General features: G+C 58.4%; 1 protein-coding gene across 1 annotated transcript; it reads left to right on the forward strand.

The window, feature by feature from the left end:
* Positions 1–1,769: 1,769 nt before the first annotated feature.
* Positions 1,770–11,526, forward strand: LOC116951250 (LHFPL tetraspan subfamily member 3 protein-like). The gene is made up of 4 exons (XM_076073472.1): positions 1,770–2,140; positions 8,581–9,156; positions 10,233–10,966; positions 11,204–11,526. Exons 1-3 carry the CDS (start codon positions 2,092–2,094, stop codon positions 10,634–10,636), a joined length of 1,029 nt encoding a protein of 342 aa, XP_075929587.1. The 5' UTR covers positions 1,770–2,091; the 3' UTR covers positions 10,637–10,966; positions 11,204–11,526.
* The last annotated feature ends 4,873 nt before the right edge of the window (positions 11,527–16,399 follow it).

A 16,399-nucleotide genomic window follows, 5' to 3' on the forward strand; every position in this document is an offset into this window, starting at 1 on the left:
GGCTAGTGTGGTATTGGCTAGGGCTAGTGTAGTATTGCTAGGGCTAGTGTGGTATTGGCTAGGGCTAGTGTACTATTGGCTAGGGCTAGTGTAGTATTGGCTAGGGCTGGTGTAGTATTGGCTAGGGCTGGTGTAGTATTGGCTAGGGCTAGAGTAGTAATGGCTAGGGCTAGAGTAGTATTGGCTAGGGCTAGAGTAGTATTTGCTAGGGCTAGTGTGGTATTGGCTAGGGCTGGTGTAGTATTGGCTAGGGCTAGTGTAGTATTGGGTAGGGCAAGTGCAGTGTTGGCTATGGCTAGTGTAGTAATGGCTAGGGCTGGTGTAGTATTGGCTAGGGCTTGTGTGGTATTGGTTAGGGCTAGTGTAGTATTGGCTAGGGCTAGTGTGGTATTGGCTAGGGCTCGTGTGGTGTTGACTAGGGCTCGCGTGGTATTGTCTAGGGCTAGTGTGGTATTGTCTAGGGCTAGTGTGGTATTGGCTATGGCTAGTGTGGTATTGGCTAGGCGTAGTGTACTATTGGCTAGGGCTAGTGTACTATTGGCTAGGGCTAGTGCAGTGTTGGCTAGGGCTAGTGTATTGGCTAGGGCTAGTGTACTATTGGCTAGTGTGGTATTGGCTAGGACTGGTGTGGTATTGGCTAGGGATAGTGTAGTATTGTCTAGGGCTAGTGCAGTATTAGCTATGGCTAGTGTGGTATTGGCTAGGGCTCGTGTGGTATTGGCTAGGGCTAGTATGGTATTGGCTAGGGCAAGTGGAGTATTGGCTAGAGCTAGTGTGGTATTGGCTAGAGCTAGTGTAGTATTGGCTAGGGCTAGTGTGGTATTGGCTAGGGCTCGTGTGGTATTGGCTAAGGCTAGTGTAGTATTGGCTAGGGCTAGTGTGGTATTGACTAGGGCTAGTGTGGTATTGGCTAGGGCTAGTGTAGTATTGGCTAGGGCTAGTGTGGTATTGGCTCGGGCTGGTGTGGTATTGGCTAAGGCTAGTGTAGCATTGGCTAGGGCTGGTGTGGTATTGGCTAGGGCTCGTGTAGTATTGGCTAGGGCTAGTGTGGTATTGGCTAGGGCTAGTGTAGTATTGGCTATGGCTAGTGTGGTATTGACTAGGGCTAGTGTGGTATTGGCTAGGGCTAGTGTGTTATTGACTAGGGCTAGTGTAGTATTGGCTAGGGCTAGTGTAGTATTGGCTAGGGCTAGTGTACTATTGGCTAGGGCTAGTGTGGTATTGGCTAGGGCTAGTGTAGTATTGGCTCGGGCTAGTGTGGTATTGGCTAGGGCTAGTGTAGTATTGGCTAGGGCTAGTGTACTATTGGCTAGGGCTAGTGTGGTATTAGCTGGGGCTAGTGCAGTATTGGCTCGGGCTAGTATGGTATTGGCTAGGGCTAGTGTACTATTGGCTAGGGCTAGTGTACTTTTGGCTAGGGCTAGTGTACTATTGGCTAGGGCTAGTGTGGTATTGGCTAGGGCTAGTGTAGTATTGGCTCGGGCTAGTATGGTATTGGCTAGGGCTAGTATACTATTGGCTAGGGCTAGTGTACTATTGGCTAGGGCTAGTGTACTATTGGCTCGGGCTAGTGTACTATTGGCTAGGGCTAGTGTACTATTGGCTAGGGCTAGTGTGGTATTAGCTAGGGCTAGTGTACTATTGGCTAGGGCTAGTGTAGTATTAGCTAGGGCTAGTGTACTATTGGCTAGGGCTAGTATACTATTGGCTAGGGCTAGTGTACTATTGGCTAGGGCTAGTGTACTATTGGCTCGGGCTAGTGTGCTATTGGTTAGGGCTTGTAGTTGGTTGCTGCTGCTCCTGTCCCGCCGCTGCTCGGGCTCGCGGTGTCGTGGCGCCTGCGTGAAACGGGGGAGGTGGTGGTGGTGGCATTTCTACGAATCCACAAACCCCATCCACATGGACGCTTCACCGCTCACGAGAAAATAAGTTCCTCGGCGGAGCGATTCATCCTGCTGCTGCTGCTACTACAGCCGCTCTCTGCCCCTGTCCCTGGTGCTGAAACCTTAACGGCTCAGAGGCTCGAGGCGGTACGGATTTTGGACAGCGCGCGACGCCGCGATTGTTGCCCAGAACCCAAGGGCGACCGAGATGGACGGCGCCGCGCTGGGGAAAACAAGGCGATCGCCGTCTCTGACGGGTAAGCGTGGAGGCGCCGAGACGCCCTTGCGTCGAACGTCTGCGCGTGGCGCCTGGGTCAATGCGACAAAACGTGGGCTGCGCAGAGCCGGCTCCCCTCCGGTGACATTCACGCCGTGCGGTTCGCAGCCCGAGTGCCATCAAGAGTCGTCGCCCGCAGGTCAATCTGCGAGCCTCGAGGGAGCCGACTCTGCGTGTCCACCGGGCGTGTTATGGACTGCGTTGGACTGCATAGACTGCAGTGTGTGAGCGGGTGGCGGGAGGCCGGGCAGGCTTAGAGTCGGCAGTCTCTGGCCGTCGTAAACCGCGCGATGGGTGAGCGAGGCGTGCCCCGCTCTGTCAGTGCCTCCGTACAGACAGCCGGATTAGATTACTCACTGGGCACCACACACACACACAGCAAGCGTCCCCGTCAGCACCATCATCATCATCGCCCACTACTACGGAGACCTGGCCAAACGAGGCCATTGAGACTCGCCGACTGTCTCCATCTCGTCCCTGTGGGAGCAGCAGCAGCAGCAGTGAGCCTGGCCAACGAGAGGGCGATTGGACGGCTGAGTCAGCACCGTCGCGAGGGAAGGGGGCGCTCTGGGGTCATGGCCATGGACCGCCACCCAATGTCCCTTTACACAACCCTCGTTAGCGGGACTCGAACTCTGGTGACCAGGTTCGTAGTGCTGTGCAGCGCTAAGCGCTGAGCGCTGTACATGCACACAACCTCCCCTCGGATCTAGAAACTCCCCAAGGGAGGGTTGTCTGGGGTTCCCGCATTTTAACCTTTTTTGTAACAGGGCCCCATGCAATAATGTTTAAAAACACATTCGGTGCATTTTCTGGATCTCAAGATTGGGGGGAGGGGGGCTAATCGCCCCCCCCCATCCGCCCCTTCGTCCACCTCTCTACAATCTGCCTCGACCACTGCTGTCACAGCACGGGGCCACCGCAGTGACGAAGCAGCAGCGCTACAATTCGAATTTAAATCTTGGCTTGAAGCTTTCGTGACTGCAGGAATTCATATCCCTTTGGTTCTTTCGGTAGACTCACGTAGATAGAAAATAATAAAAAGGTGGGGAAAAAAACCACGACGTTTCGGTCGCAACACAAGCGGTCGTCCTCAGGTGAACAAATTACAGCTGGCGGACCCTTGAGAGAAATACAGCGATAGAGCTGCTTGTGCCAAATGCAGAGCCACTGCAAGCAAAGATCATACACGCTTGGAGTAGGCGGGGCCAGAGATGGAATTTGCAAGTAAATGCAAGATCGCAGAGCTAGGAATACCTCGGCTAATTTTGTCTGCATTACCCACAATACTTGCTGTCAGAATGCAAAAACAAAAATAAGGCGATCGGTGTTACCTCGGAGTCGCGGCATCTCTTCAGAGAAGTGAGAGACTCGATCGGATGAGCCCGTCGAATTTGTCGTGGAGAAACGGAAAAAAAAAACACACACAATCGACCCTTCTAGCACCCGATTCGTGTGGCTAAGATGCTGGCAGTGACGGACACGTCTCCTCTGAAGGGTCGCTTCAAAGTGGGAGGCCTCGCGCGTGGCCGTGGGTTGCGTGAAACGAAGTCGCGGGCCGCAGGGGTTCTCCGCCCCTGCGTCAAGGAGAGCACGATCCGTCCCGTTGACTGTGCTGTGAGCTCTTGTGCGAGTGATGCTTGAGAAGGTGATGAGGGTGACGATGGTGGTGATGAGGCGAGGGTGGCGGAAGTTGAGGAGGGTGAGAGTGGCGAGGGTGGTGAGGGGGTGTTGATGGGGTGAGGGTGGTGAGGGTGGTGATGGAGTGAGGGTGATGAGAGCGGTGATGGAGTGAGGGTGATGAGAGCGGTGATGGGGCGAGGGTGGAGAGGGTGGAGAGGGTGGTGAGGGTGGTGAGGGTGGTGAGGGTGGTGATGGAGTGAGGGTGATGAGAGCGGTGAGGGTGGACAGGGTGGAGAGGGTGGAGAGGGGGTGAGGGTGGTGAGGGTGGTGAGGGTGGTGATGGAGTGAGGGTGATGAGAGCGGTGATGGGGTGAGGGTGGAGAGGGTGAAGAGGGGGTGAGGGTGGTGAGGGTGGTGATGGAGTGAGGGTGATGAGAGCGGTGATGGGGTGAGAGCGGTGAGGGTGGACAGGATGGAGAGGGTGGAGAGGGGGTGAGGGTGGTGAGGGTGGTGAGGGTGGTGATGGAGTGAGGGTGATGAGAGCGGTGATGGGGTGAGGGTGGAGAGGGTGGAGAGGGTGGAGAGGGGGTGAGGGTGGTGAGGGTGGTGATGGAGTGAGGGTGATGAGAGCGGTGATGGGGTGAGGGTGGAGAGGGTGGAGAGGGTGGAGAGGGGGTGAGAGTGGCCAGCGTGGTGAAAGACTAACTGTGGTTTCACGTTGCCTATCCACGGAGGGCTGACGGCTGGGGTGTATCGCGTCGAGCTGGTGTTAGACCACTCGCAGACTTGGCTGTTGGGTATGTCAGCTTTTATTTCTACCCGGGCTGACACAGACCACTCCAAGCAGAAGAGTTATAGCCTGGGAGCAGGCTACCACAAAGAACAAACGAATAACAATCAACACAAGATCACCCACACACACCCAATCACACCGAATGACCCTACCGCTTTCCCGAGACTCACACAGAAGCTTTGGGGGAAGGGAGGGGGGGTCATCCACCTCCCCTACGCAACTCTCTCTTCGGACAGTGGGAGATGTCCGTGGGCAGGCAAGGAGCCACCCCGGTAACCAGGTGGCCACAGACTTCACTCTTGGCCAGTGCCAGGCTGCAGCCAGCTTGGTTCTCCGCTCCTGCCGCTCCTGGCATGCTGCGTCTCAGACATCCCACCGGACCTGGTTCAATCCCCAGGTCGGCCGCTGGAAAAATATTATAATAATAACACTATATATTCTTGGTTATTTCGGTAAAGTCACGTAGAAGGGAAATAAAAAAAAATATGAAACATTATTTTTATGTTTTATATATTCCCTTCTACGTGACTTTACCGAAAGAACCAAGAATATGAATCCCTGCAGTCACGAAAGCTTTACATCAATAATAATACTGTCACCTAACATTTCCCTATAAAATAAATATTCTGTAGAGTTGGAGACAGCCCTCAACTGCTGCTTACAGCGACGATCCCCTGGTCCTCACTGCGTGAGGGTGGGAGCTCCTGCTGCCGCTCACCACTCCTGCTGCTGTCACTCACTCCTGCCACTCACCACTCCTGCTGCCGCTCACCACTCCTGCTGCTGCCGCTCACTCCTGCTGCCACTCGCTCACTCCTCCTGCTGCCACTCACCACTGCTGCTGCTGCCACTCACTCCTCTCACTCCTGCTGTCACTCACCACTGCTGCTGCTGCCACTCACTCCTCTCACTCCTGCTGCCGCTCGCTCACTCCTGCTGCCACTCACTCCTCCTGCCGCTCACCACTGCTGCTGCCACTCACTCACTCCTGCTGCCGCTCACCACTGCTGCTGCCGCTCACCACTCCTGCTGCCGCTCACCACTCCTGCTGCCGCTCACTCCTCCTGCTGCCGCTCCTCCTGCTGCCACTGCCTTGAGCCCCCACTCCCGATTCGGGCACCCCTTTCATAATGCTGCTCAGTCTATTATTTCATTCCCTGGGCCAATCACGTGAGAGGTCCGTCTATAAATAGCCTGAGATGCCCTACCCCTGGATGGAGTGTTCTCCACAGAAGCCGTTCCCGTACCGGTCTGATCACGCTGTGGTGGTTACTGGCTCCACACAAAGGACTGGGCCCAAAACCACGAGTTTCACTCTCTACAGCTCAAGGGGTGTGTTTCACGCACTAATCCACAGGTGGTGAGAGTGGTGAGGGTGTTGAGGAGGTGAGGGGGGTGAGGGTGTTGATGGAGTAAGGGTGGTGAGAGAGGTGAGGGTGTTGATGGTGTGAGGGCGGTGAGAGTGGTGATGGAGTAAGAGTGGTGAGGGTGTTGATGGGGTGAGGGTGGTGAGGACGGCTCAACCAAGGCCGCGGTATGCGCCTGCAGGCCGCGCGGGGTTCCCGACGGAGCGGCCGGGCAGGGAAGCGCGTACTCTCTAACCACGCCCACTCTCTAACCACGCCCACTCTCTAACCGTGCGCACTCTCTAACCACGCCCACTCTCTAACCGCGCGCACTCTCTAACCACGCCCACTCTCTAACCACGCCCACTCTCTAACCGTGCGCACTCTCTAACCACGCCCACTCTCTAACCGCCCGCACTCTCTAACCACGCCCACTCTCTAACCACGCCCACTCTCTAACCGAGCGCACTCTCTAACCACGCCCACTCTCTAACCGCGCGCACTCTCTAACCACGCCCACTCTCTAACCACGCCCACTCTCTAAACGTGCGCACTCTCTAACCACGCCCACTCTCTAACCGCACTCACTCTCTAACCGCGCGCACTCTCTAACCACGCCCACTCTCTAAACGTGCGCACTCTCTAACCACGCCCACTCTCTAACCACGCCCACTCTCTAACCGTGCCCACTCTCTAACCTCGCGCACTCTCTAACCGCGCGTACTCTCTAACCGTGCGCACTCTCTAACCACGCCCACTCTCTAACCACGCCCACTCTCTAACCTCGCGCACTCTCTAACCACGCCCACTCTCTAACCACGCCCACTCTCTAACCACGCTCACTCTCTAACCTCGCGCACTCTCTAACCGCGCCCACTCTCTAACCGCGCCCACTCTCTAACCGTGCGCACTCTCTAACCACGCCCACTCTCTAACCGCGCCCACTCTCTAACCACGCCCAATCTCTAACCGTGCGCACTCTCTAACCACGCCCACTCTCTAACCACGCCCACTCTCTAACCGCGCGCACTCTCTAACCACGCCCACTCTCTAACCGCGCGGACTCTCTAACCACGCGTACTCTCTAACCACGTGTACTCTCTAACCGCTCCCACTCTCTAACCGCACGTACTCTCTAACCGTGCGTACTCTCTACCCGCGCGTACTCTCTACCCGCGCGTACTCTCTAACCGCTCCCACTCTCTAACGCGCGTACTCTCTAACCGCACGTACTCTCTAACCGCTCCCACTCTCTAACCGCGCCCACTCTCTAACCGCGCCCACTCTCTAACCGCGCGTACTCTCTAACCACGCCCACTCTCTAACCGCACGTACTCTCTAACCGCGCCCACTCTCTAACCACGCCCACTCTCTAACCGCACGTACTCTCTAACCGCACGTACTCTCTAACCGCGCCCACTCTCTAACCGCGCCCACTCTCTAACCACGCCCACTCTCTAACCACGCCCACTCTCTAACCGTGCCCACTCTCTAACCGCGCGTACTCTCTAACTGCTCCCACTCTCTAACCGCGCCCACTCTCTAACCGCACGTACTCTCTAACCGCTCCCACTCTTTAACCGCACGTACTCTCTAACCGCTCCCACTCTCTAACCGCTCCCACTCTCTAACTGCGCCCACTCTCTAACCGCTCCCACTCTCTAACCGCACGTACTCTCTAACCGCGCCCACTCTCTAACCACGCCCACTCTCTAACCGCACCCACTCTCTAACCACGCCCACTCTCTAACCACGCCCACTCTCTAACCGCGCGTACTCTCTAACCGTGCGTACTCTCTAACCGCGCCCACTCTCTAACCGCGCCCACTCTCTAACCGCGCCCACTCTCTAACCGCGCCCACTCTCTAACCACGCCCACTCTCCAACCGCGCCCACTCTCTAACCGCACCCACTCTCTAACCGCGCCCACTCTCTAACCGCACGTACTCTCTAACCACGCCCACTCTCTAACCGCGCGTACTCTCTAACCGTGCGTACTCTCTAACCGCGCCCACTCTCTAACCGCACCCACTCTCTAACCGCGCCCACTCTCTAACCGCGCGTACTCTCTAACCGCGCCCACTCTCTAACCGCGCCCACTCTCTAACCGCGCGTACTCTCTAACCACGCCCACTCTCTAACCGTGCGTACTCTCTAACCGTGCGTACTCTCTAACCGCGCCCACTCTCTAACCGCACCCACTCTCTAACCGCGCCCACTCTCTAACCGCGCGTACTCTCTAACCGCGCCCACTCTCTAACCGCGCGTACTCTCTAACCGTGCGTACTCTCTAACCGCGCCCACTCTCTAACCGCACCCACTCTCTAACCGCGCCCACTCTCTAACCGCGCGTACTCTCTAACCGCGCCCACTCTCTAACCACGCCCACTCTCTAACCGCGCGTACTCTCTAACCACGCCCACTCTCTAACCGTGCGTACTCTCTAACCGCGCCCACTCTCTAACCGCACCCACTCTCTAACCGCGCCCACTCTCTAACCGCGCGTACTCTCTAACCGCGCCCACTCTCTAACCACGCCCACTCTCTAACCGCGCCCACTCTCTAACCGCGCCCACTCTCTAACCGCGCGTACTCTCTAACCGCGCCCACTCTCTAACCGCGCGTACTCTCTAACCGCGCGATGCGCGCGTCCCGTAGCGTCCATCCAGCTGGAGGAGACCGTCTCCTGGATCCACGCCCCCGCCGACTCGCACCCCCTGCTGCTCGGAAAGAACGGCGGAGGCGGCATCGGCGTGGGCCTCATGAGCAGCATGGCCCCGCTGACGGCCTCCTCGACGCGCGACGCGGCGCCTCCACGCACGGTGATGCTGCTGTCGGCGCAGGAGGCGGCCCAGATCTACCACACCAACTACGTGCGCAACTCGCGCGCCATCGGCGTGCTCTGGGCCATCTTCACCATCTGCTTCGCCATCATCAACGTGGTGGTGTTCGTGCAGCCCTACTGGGTGGGCGACGGCGCCGAGACGCCGCGCGCCGGCTACTTCGGCCTCTTCCACCTCTGCGTGAGCGGCGGCGTCTCCAAGGTCGACCTCAAGTGCCGCGGCTCGTTCGCCGACTTCTCCACCATCCCGTCGAGCGCAATGCGCGCCGCCTCCTTCTTCGTGGGCGCCTCCATGGTGCTCACCGTCACGTGCATCGTCTGCTTCGCGCTCTTCTTCTTCTGCAACACGGCCACCGTCTACAAGATCTGCGCCTGGATGCAGCTCACGGCCGGTGAGTGGCCGAGCGAGGAGGCCCGCGTGTGCCGCCCCGGGGCCCCCGGAGGGGGGAGGTCGCACGCTTCGGCTGTGGGCGCGCGGCGAGGCATCAAGCGGCATCACGAGGCTGCGTGGCATCACAGTCGTCATCACAGACATCATCACGGACATTACAAACAGCATCGCAGTCATCATCACAGTCATCATCACGGACATTACAAACAGCATCGCAGTCGTCATCACAGACATCATCACGGACATTACAAACAGCATGGCAGTCATCATCACAGACATCATCACGGACATTACAAACATCATCACAGTCATCATCACAATCATCATCAAGGACATTACAAACAGCATCGCAGTCATCATCACAGTCGTCATCACAGTCATCATCACGGACATTACAAACATCATCACAGTCATCATCACAGTCATCATCACAGACATCATCACGGACATTACAGTCATCATCACAGACATCATCACGGACATTACAGTCATCATCACGGACATCATCATGGACATTGCAGTCATCATCACAGACATCATCACAGACAACATCACAGACATCATAATTAACATCATTACAGACATCACAACCATCATCACAACAAACATCATCACAGACATCATTACAGACATCACCAACATCATCTGTGTGCGATCCACCAACCCTCGCCGCTGCCTCCACAGCGCTGCGTTCGAGTAGCCACGTGCAGCGCAGCCACCACCACCACTAAGTTGCGGCGACGTCCGGCCACGGCGCTTGTGCCAGGCTAGGTGCACTTTGATTTCACGTGCAGCGCAGCCACCACCACCACTAAGTTGCGGCGACGTTCGGCCACGGCGCTTGTGCCAGGCTAGGTGAACTTTGATTTCACGTGCAGCGCAGCCACCACCACCACTAAGTTGCGGCGACGTTCGGCCACGGCGCTTGTGCCAGGCTAGGTGCACTCTGATGCCACGTGAAGCGCGGAAGGTCCGCTGGCAGGAGACCACGGGACAGCCCCAGGTGCCACTGTCCATCACCGCGCCCCTCGAGGCTCCCACGCTGCTCCCCCCCCCCAACCCCCCTTCTGCATGTAGCCGTGTGCATGGTGCTCGGCTGTCTGATCTTCCCGGATGCGTGGGACGCGGCGGAGGTGCGCGCCCTGTGCGGCGAGCGCGCTGACAAGTACACGCTGGGCGAGTGCTCGGTGCGCTGGGCCTACATCCTCGCCATCATCGCCATCCTGGACGCCAAGGTGCTCGCCTTCCTCGCCTTCGTGCTGGGCAACCGCCAGGATGCGCTGCTGCCGCCCGACTTCAAGCTCGAGAGCAAGGGTGCGGGGGAGACCGCGCGCTATGCCCTGCTCCATCATCATCATCATCGGCGGCGGCGGCGGCGCCATCGTCAGCCCCATCATCATCATCGCCATCATCATTACCATCATCATCGTCGGCAGCACCATCATCAGCCCCATCAATACCATTATCAGCCCCATCAATAGCCCCATCACCGTCATCATCACTATGATCAAAACCACCATCATCAGCACTATGATCAACACCATCATCATCATCACCACCATCATCAGCACCATCATGATCATCAGCACAGCTACACTCGTAGTCCAAACGGGTCCCAGGCCCTCGGGTCACCCGTCCCAGGTCTCACGCTGCTGGGTCCCAGCTCCACGTGTTCCCCGCTGACTGGCGCCTTCTTTTGAACGAATGTTCAAGTTCCTCTCTTCCCTCTCTCTCTCTCTCCTCCGTTTCTCCCCACCTCCCTCCCCCTACGCTCTCGCGCGCTGCACCTGCACTGCGGCGTGCAGCTTGAGGTAAGACTTCGTGGCTCGCTTTGCCGCTGCTGCTCAAGGGTCCCCTCGTGGAGGTCCTTCGCGGGCCGTCCGCACGGTAGCGGCCGAGTGGCCCGCGACGCGCGGATCGGTTAAAGGGCTGCGTGCGGAGGGGAATGGAACGAACGGGAAGTTGTCGCGGCGTCAGCGGAGTAAACGCGCGCATCTGACGGCGCGACTGACGATGTCGCCCCCTTCCGCCCGCCTCTCTCCTCGCAGTACTCCGCGGCGGGACGAGGAGGAGGAGGAAGAGGAGGAAGAGGAGGAGGAGGAAGAGGAGGAGGAGGCGCCGGGCGGACTGCGCTGTGGACTCGTGACTGCCGGACTGCACGAGGCGTTCGTGTTTTGTTGAAGCGTCACCGATCGGCCGGGCTCAGCCTGCCGCCGTCACGGCCTGTGACGTCACAGACCGGCCGTCACGGCCTGTGACGTCACAGACCGGCCGTCACGGCCGTGACGTCACAGAACGGCCGTCACGGCCGTGACGTCACAGAACGGCCATCACGGCCTTCACGGCCGCCGGCTGCTGTACAAGGGCGGGGCGGTGGGGGGGGGGTCGTGGGGGGGTCGTGGGGGGGTCGTGGGGGGGTCGTGGGGGGACGTCGCTGCTGTGACCCCACAGAGCTGCGAGCCTCCGTTTTTTTATCGTCGGAAGCGGCAGTGGGAGGTGGTGGTGGAGGTGGTGGAGGTGGCGGTGTTGGGGGTGGTGGCGGTGTTGGGGGCGGTGTTGGGGGCGGTGATGGCGGTGTTGGTAGCGGTGTTGGGGGTGTTGGGGGTGGGTGGCGGTGTTGGGGGTGGGTGGCGGTGTTGGGGGTGGGTGGCGGTGTTGGGGGTGGGTGGCGGTGTTGGGGGTGGGTGGGGATGTTGGGGGCGATGTTCGCGATGAGCCATCCCGCCTGAAAGATTTGCGGCGTGATTTTAGAAATTTGGCAAATCGAAACGCCGGCACGCAGTGACGTCACGGCATCTTTAACGGCCACTGTGACGTGTATCTACGCTCAATACAGCCGCAGTATTAATCGGGGCGGCCGCTGGAGTCGAACCGCGAACCTCAGCGACGAGCGCCGAACGCGCCACGACCACCTGGCCCCGGCACCGCTAGTGCAGGATGCAGCACAGCAAGTAGGTGGGTCCGTACAGGCTGCCTGTGTGTCTGTGTGTGTGTCTGTGTGTGTGTGTGTTGTGTGTGTGTGTATATATGTGTGTATGGGGGTGTGGAGCGGTGGTGTAAAGGTTAGCGCGCTGCGCTATGAACCCGGCGACCCGGGTTCGATTCCCGCTCACGGCCAACACCCAGTGACGATTATCTGAACCGGTCCTGGGCCTCCCCTATATCAACTCAGCCTCAAATGAGTACCTGGTGCGGTGTGTAAACATCGCCACTCGGGAGACAAAGGCGGCCGGGCGTGGTGCTGGCCACCCACCCCCTCGTGTACCGTTCCGGCCTTCATAGGTGCTCGCTAACAGCACTTGCTCCTACAGTCTGTTAATACTATACGGGGGATCTTTGGAACATCTTCGCCGGTTTGAAATATTTAGGCTGGCCTGCCTACGATCCAGCCTGGATTTAACCAGGCTGTATTGTGTGAGGAGCTCACAAATCCTTGAAAGATCTGGACAAAGTCCCATCGGTGAGCTCCTCTGGCAGGCAAGGCTGCATTGGCTGGGCCATGTAGCTCGCATGCCTAAACAACTTTTGTTGTTCGGCCGGATCGAGGTGGCTAAACGGGCTAGAGAAGAGATGGAGTGATGTGGTACAGGAGGACGCGGAGCTGAGTGGACTTGTCGATGACTGGTACCAGCGGTGTCAAGATCGGCCTCTGTGGTGGAGGCTCGTGAAGGACGCTACTGGGCAGCTGAAGGCAGTCGCCCTCCAACCACAACGGTGGGGGGAGGAGCGACGCTCACAACAACGAGCGGAGCGCCGGGTGGCTAAAGCTCAGCCAGTTGGCACAGTAGGGGGCACAGGTGGTGCATCGGCCAGTCATCTCAGTCAGTCGATCCGTGGCATCTGGGTCTGCCCCGTGACCTCCTGCCGGCGGGCGTTCGACACTTCACACGTGGCCTCAACGTGCACATAGCCTGGCACAAGTGCCGTGATGACGTCACCGCCACTTAGTGGAGAATGGTGGTTGTATGGGGAGCGATAGTGTAGCGGTTAGCGCGCTGCGCTACGAACCCGGCCACCCGAGTTAGATTCCCGCTCACGGCCAACACCAGTGACGATTATTAGAACCAGCCTGGGCCTCTCCTAGGTCGACTCAGCCTAACATTATTCCCTGGTGTAATGTATAACCATTGCCTCTAGGGAGACAAAGGCGGCCGGGCGTGGTGTTGGCCACCCACCCGCTCGTGTGCCGTATCGGCCTTCATAGGTGCTCGCTAACAGCACTTGCCCCAACAGTCTGTTAAGGCTATACGGGGGATCTTTGTGTGTGTGTCTGTGTCTGTGTGCGTGTGTCTGTGTGTGTGTGAGTTTTCTTAAATAATGCAGCGCTCACAAGCGCTGTTCAACCCTGCAGAACACCGTCCTTCTGGACACTCTGCGAGGCTTTCCTGGGTAAACTATGAACAATGTATTATCCATTGTGAGTAAAACGTAGATGTTTCGTTTATTCAATATCGTGACATAATCTCAATAATGTGAGCAGAAGAAAATCCCAACGTAAAATAAATTCCTCGTTAAAAAAACATATTTATAAATATATTTCAATGACGTCTGTTGTTCGGCAGAGCGAACACACCGCAGTACGCACAGCATGCTAGAGACCGCGAGCGACAGCCAGCGCGTGGCCCGGAGGGACAGCCGTCGGGGAGGGTGTAGGGCGGTGTAGGTGGTGTAGGTGTAGGGCGGTGTAGGTGTAGGGCGGTGTAGGTGTAGGGGGATGTAGGTGTAGGGGGGTCTAGGTGTAGGCGGTGTAGGTGTAGGCGGTGTGGGTGTAGGGGGGTGTGGGTGTAGGGGGGTGTGGGTGTAGGGGGGTGTAGGTGTAGGGGGGTGTAGGTGTAGGTGGTGTAGGTGTAGGGCGGTGTAGGTGTAGGGGGGTGTAGGGGGGTGTAGGTGTAGGGGGGTGTAGGTGTAGGGGGGTGTAGGTGGTGTAGGTGTAGGGCGGTGTAGGTGTAGGGGGGTGTAGGTGTAGGGGGGTGTAGGTGTAGGGGGGTGTAGGTGTAGGGCGGTGTAGGTGTAGGGCGGTGTAGGTGTAGGGGGGTGTAGGTGTAGGGGGGTGTAGGTGTAGGCGGGTGTAGGTGTAGGGGGTGTAGGTGTAGGGGGTGTAGGTGTAGGGGGGTGTAGGTGTAGGCGGTGTAGGTGTAGGGGGGTGTCGGTGTAGGGGGGTGTAGGTGTAGGGCGGTGTAGGTGTAGGGGGGTGTAGGTGTAGGGGGGTGTAGGTGTAGGGGGGTGTAGGTGTAGGGGGGTGTCGGTGTAGGGGGGTGTAGTTGTGGGGCGGTGTAGGTGTAGGGGGGTGTAGGTGTAAGGGGGTGTAGGTGTAGGCGGGTGTAGGTGTAGGGGGGTGTAGGTGTAGGGGGGTGTAGGTGTAGGCGGTGTAGGTGTAGGCGGTGCAGTTGCAACTGCACCGGGGTCCACGAAGCGGAGGGGCCCACTGGCCGGGCTGTGGAGACAGCGAGGGGGGTTGGAGATGGGGGGGGGGGGTCATGCCTCGTGCCAGTGTCCGTGCCGACCGCGGGTTGACACCGGCACACGGAACGGTGAATCGGCAGACCGCTTGATTGCCAGCCAGTTTGGCCGTCGTGCAAGAAAAGTGAGGCCGTGAACTCGAGCCGTGACGATTCGATCAGAGCCCACGAATCGTCACGGCGATGCGATCGTGAATCAATAGTTTGTCGAACGTCGCGATTCCCCGAAAGTGAACCGCATCGGACACGCGTGCCGCGAGCGACGGGACCCGTGGCGCTGTGGGCCCCCACGCCGCCGTGGGCTCCCACGCCGCCGTGGGCCCCCACGCCGCCGTGGGCCCCCACGCCGCCGTGGGCCCCCACGCCGCCGTGGGCCCCCACGCCGCCGTGGGCCCCCACGCCGCCGTGGGCCCCCACGCCGCCGTGGGCCCCCACGCCGCCGGGGGCCCCCACGCCGCTGTGGCCCCCCACGCCGCTGTGGGCCCCCACGCCGCCATGGCCCCCCACGCCGCCGTGGCCCCCCACGCCGCCGTGGCCCCCCACGCCGCCGCGGGCGAGGCGAGGAGTCCCGTCGGAATTGCGGCAGAGCAGCACCACCACCCCCCGCCCCCCCCGCCTGCCAGAATGGCCCGCGGAAGGTGATGTGACAGAACTGTCTTCTGGAAAAATCACCTTCGAGTGGCCCTTTTCATCGCTACTTAATGGGGGGAGAAGGGCGCAATTTCGCACACGCCGCTACGAAATTGACGTTCAATCTTGTGAGCCTCGACCTGATATTTTAATTCCGAGATCTGGGGTTATTTCGCAACAATTGCGTTAAAATAAAAAAAAAGTTTTCATATCGGTGTCTTTTTTGTCGCTGCGGTCACTCGCGATCGCATCTCGTGACGTTGATTCTTGAATCTGGATTCAAACTCAGGGTCACTGCGAGGGAGGCGGGGGTGGGGGTGGGGGACCCGACGGCTCGCACCTCTGGGCCACGTGGACCACCTCACCAATGGATGTCAATGGGTGACGGATGGATGGCGATGTGGAGAGATTCGCTGCTCCATCTCTCGGGTGGGAAACCGCCTCCGCTCTGTTGTCGACAGCTCTTAACGCCCCCCCCCCCCCCCCCACGGGGGCGGGGTGCAATCGGGCTTGACTAGCTGCTGTTTGGTGCCAAATGTACAGTGTTAGGCCTTGTATTTATAGAGTTTATTGCGAAATAAAGTGTTATATAATACATTATAATTGTTGTTGTGATTATGATCCCACGCTCACAACCAACGGGTGTTCCGATGTCCCCAGTGTGGAGTGGAGTTCAGGCACGACACCACCACCCCCCTCCCCCGTTCCCCCAGATGATGGAGCGGCCCAGTCACCAAACACCACCACACCCACGGCTGTTACCGAAAGTCCCCGTTTGACCGGGACAGGTCCGCTGGTATTCACAGAGCCTGAGAATCGGGATGGGTTGTCCCCGGGGTGGAAGGTGTCGCGCTCTGCTCGGGTTACGAGCAGAGGGACGGGGCTGCCAACCCAATCCAGACGTGTGTACCACCAAACACACACAGTGCACACGTGTGTACACCTACACACAGACAAAGATCCCCTCTTTAGCCTCAACAGCTTGGGGGCAAGTGCTGCTAGTGAGCACCAATTATGTCCGGAACGGCACACGACGAGGAGGTGGATGGCCAGCACCTACACACAATCAAACTCACACACAAACAATCAAACGCACACACGTGTGTGTGTGTATATATAGGTATGTGTTGTGCGTCTGTGATATAGCTAAGTAAA

The sequence above is a fragment of the Petromyzon marinus genome, chromosome 42 (genome assembly GCF_048934315.1).
Source record: "Petromyzon marinus isolate PM22_M1 ecotype Great Lakes invasive population chromosome 42, UKy_Petmar_22M1.pri1.0, whole genome shotgun sequence".
In the NCBI taxonomy this organism is placed as follows: Eukaryota; Metazoa; Chordata; class Hyperoartia; order Petromyzontiformes; family Petromyzontidae; genus Petromyzon; species Petromyzon marinus.

Excerpts from the sequence above, each read along its gene's own strand:
- LOC116951250 (XM_076073472.1), top strand. The coding sequence starts at position 2,092 with ATGGACGGCGCCGCGCTGGGGAAAACAAGGCGATCGCCGTCTCTGACG. Across the intron at positions 2,141-8,580 it reads GCGATCGCCGTCTCTGACGG|CGTCCATCCAGCTGGAGGAG; the intron begins GTAAGCGTGGAG and ends CGCGTCCCGTAG. Across the intron at positions 9,157-10,232 it reads CTGGATGCAGCTCACGGCCG|CCGTGTGCATGGTGCTCGGC; the intron begins GTGAGTGGCCGA and ends TTCTGCATGTAG.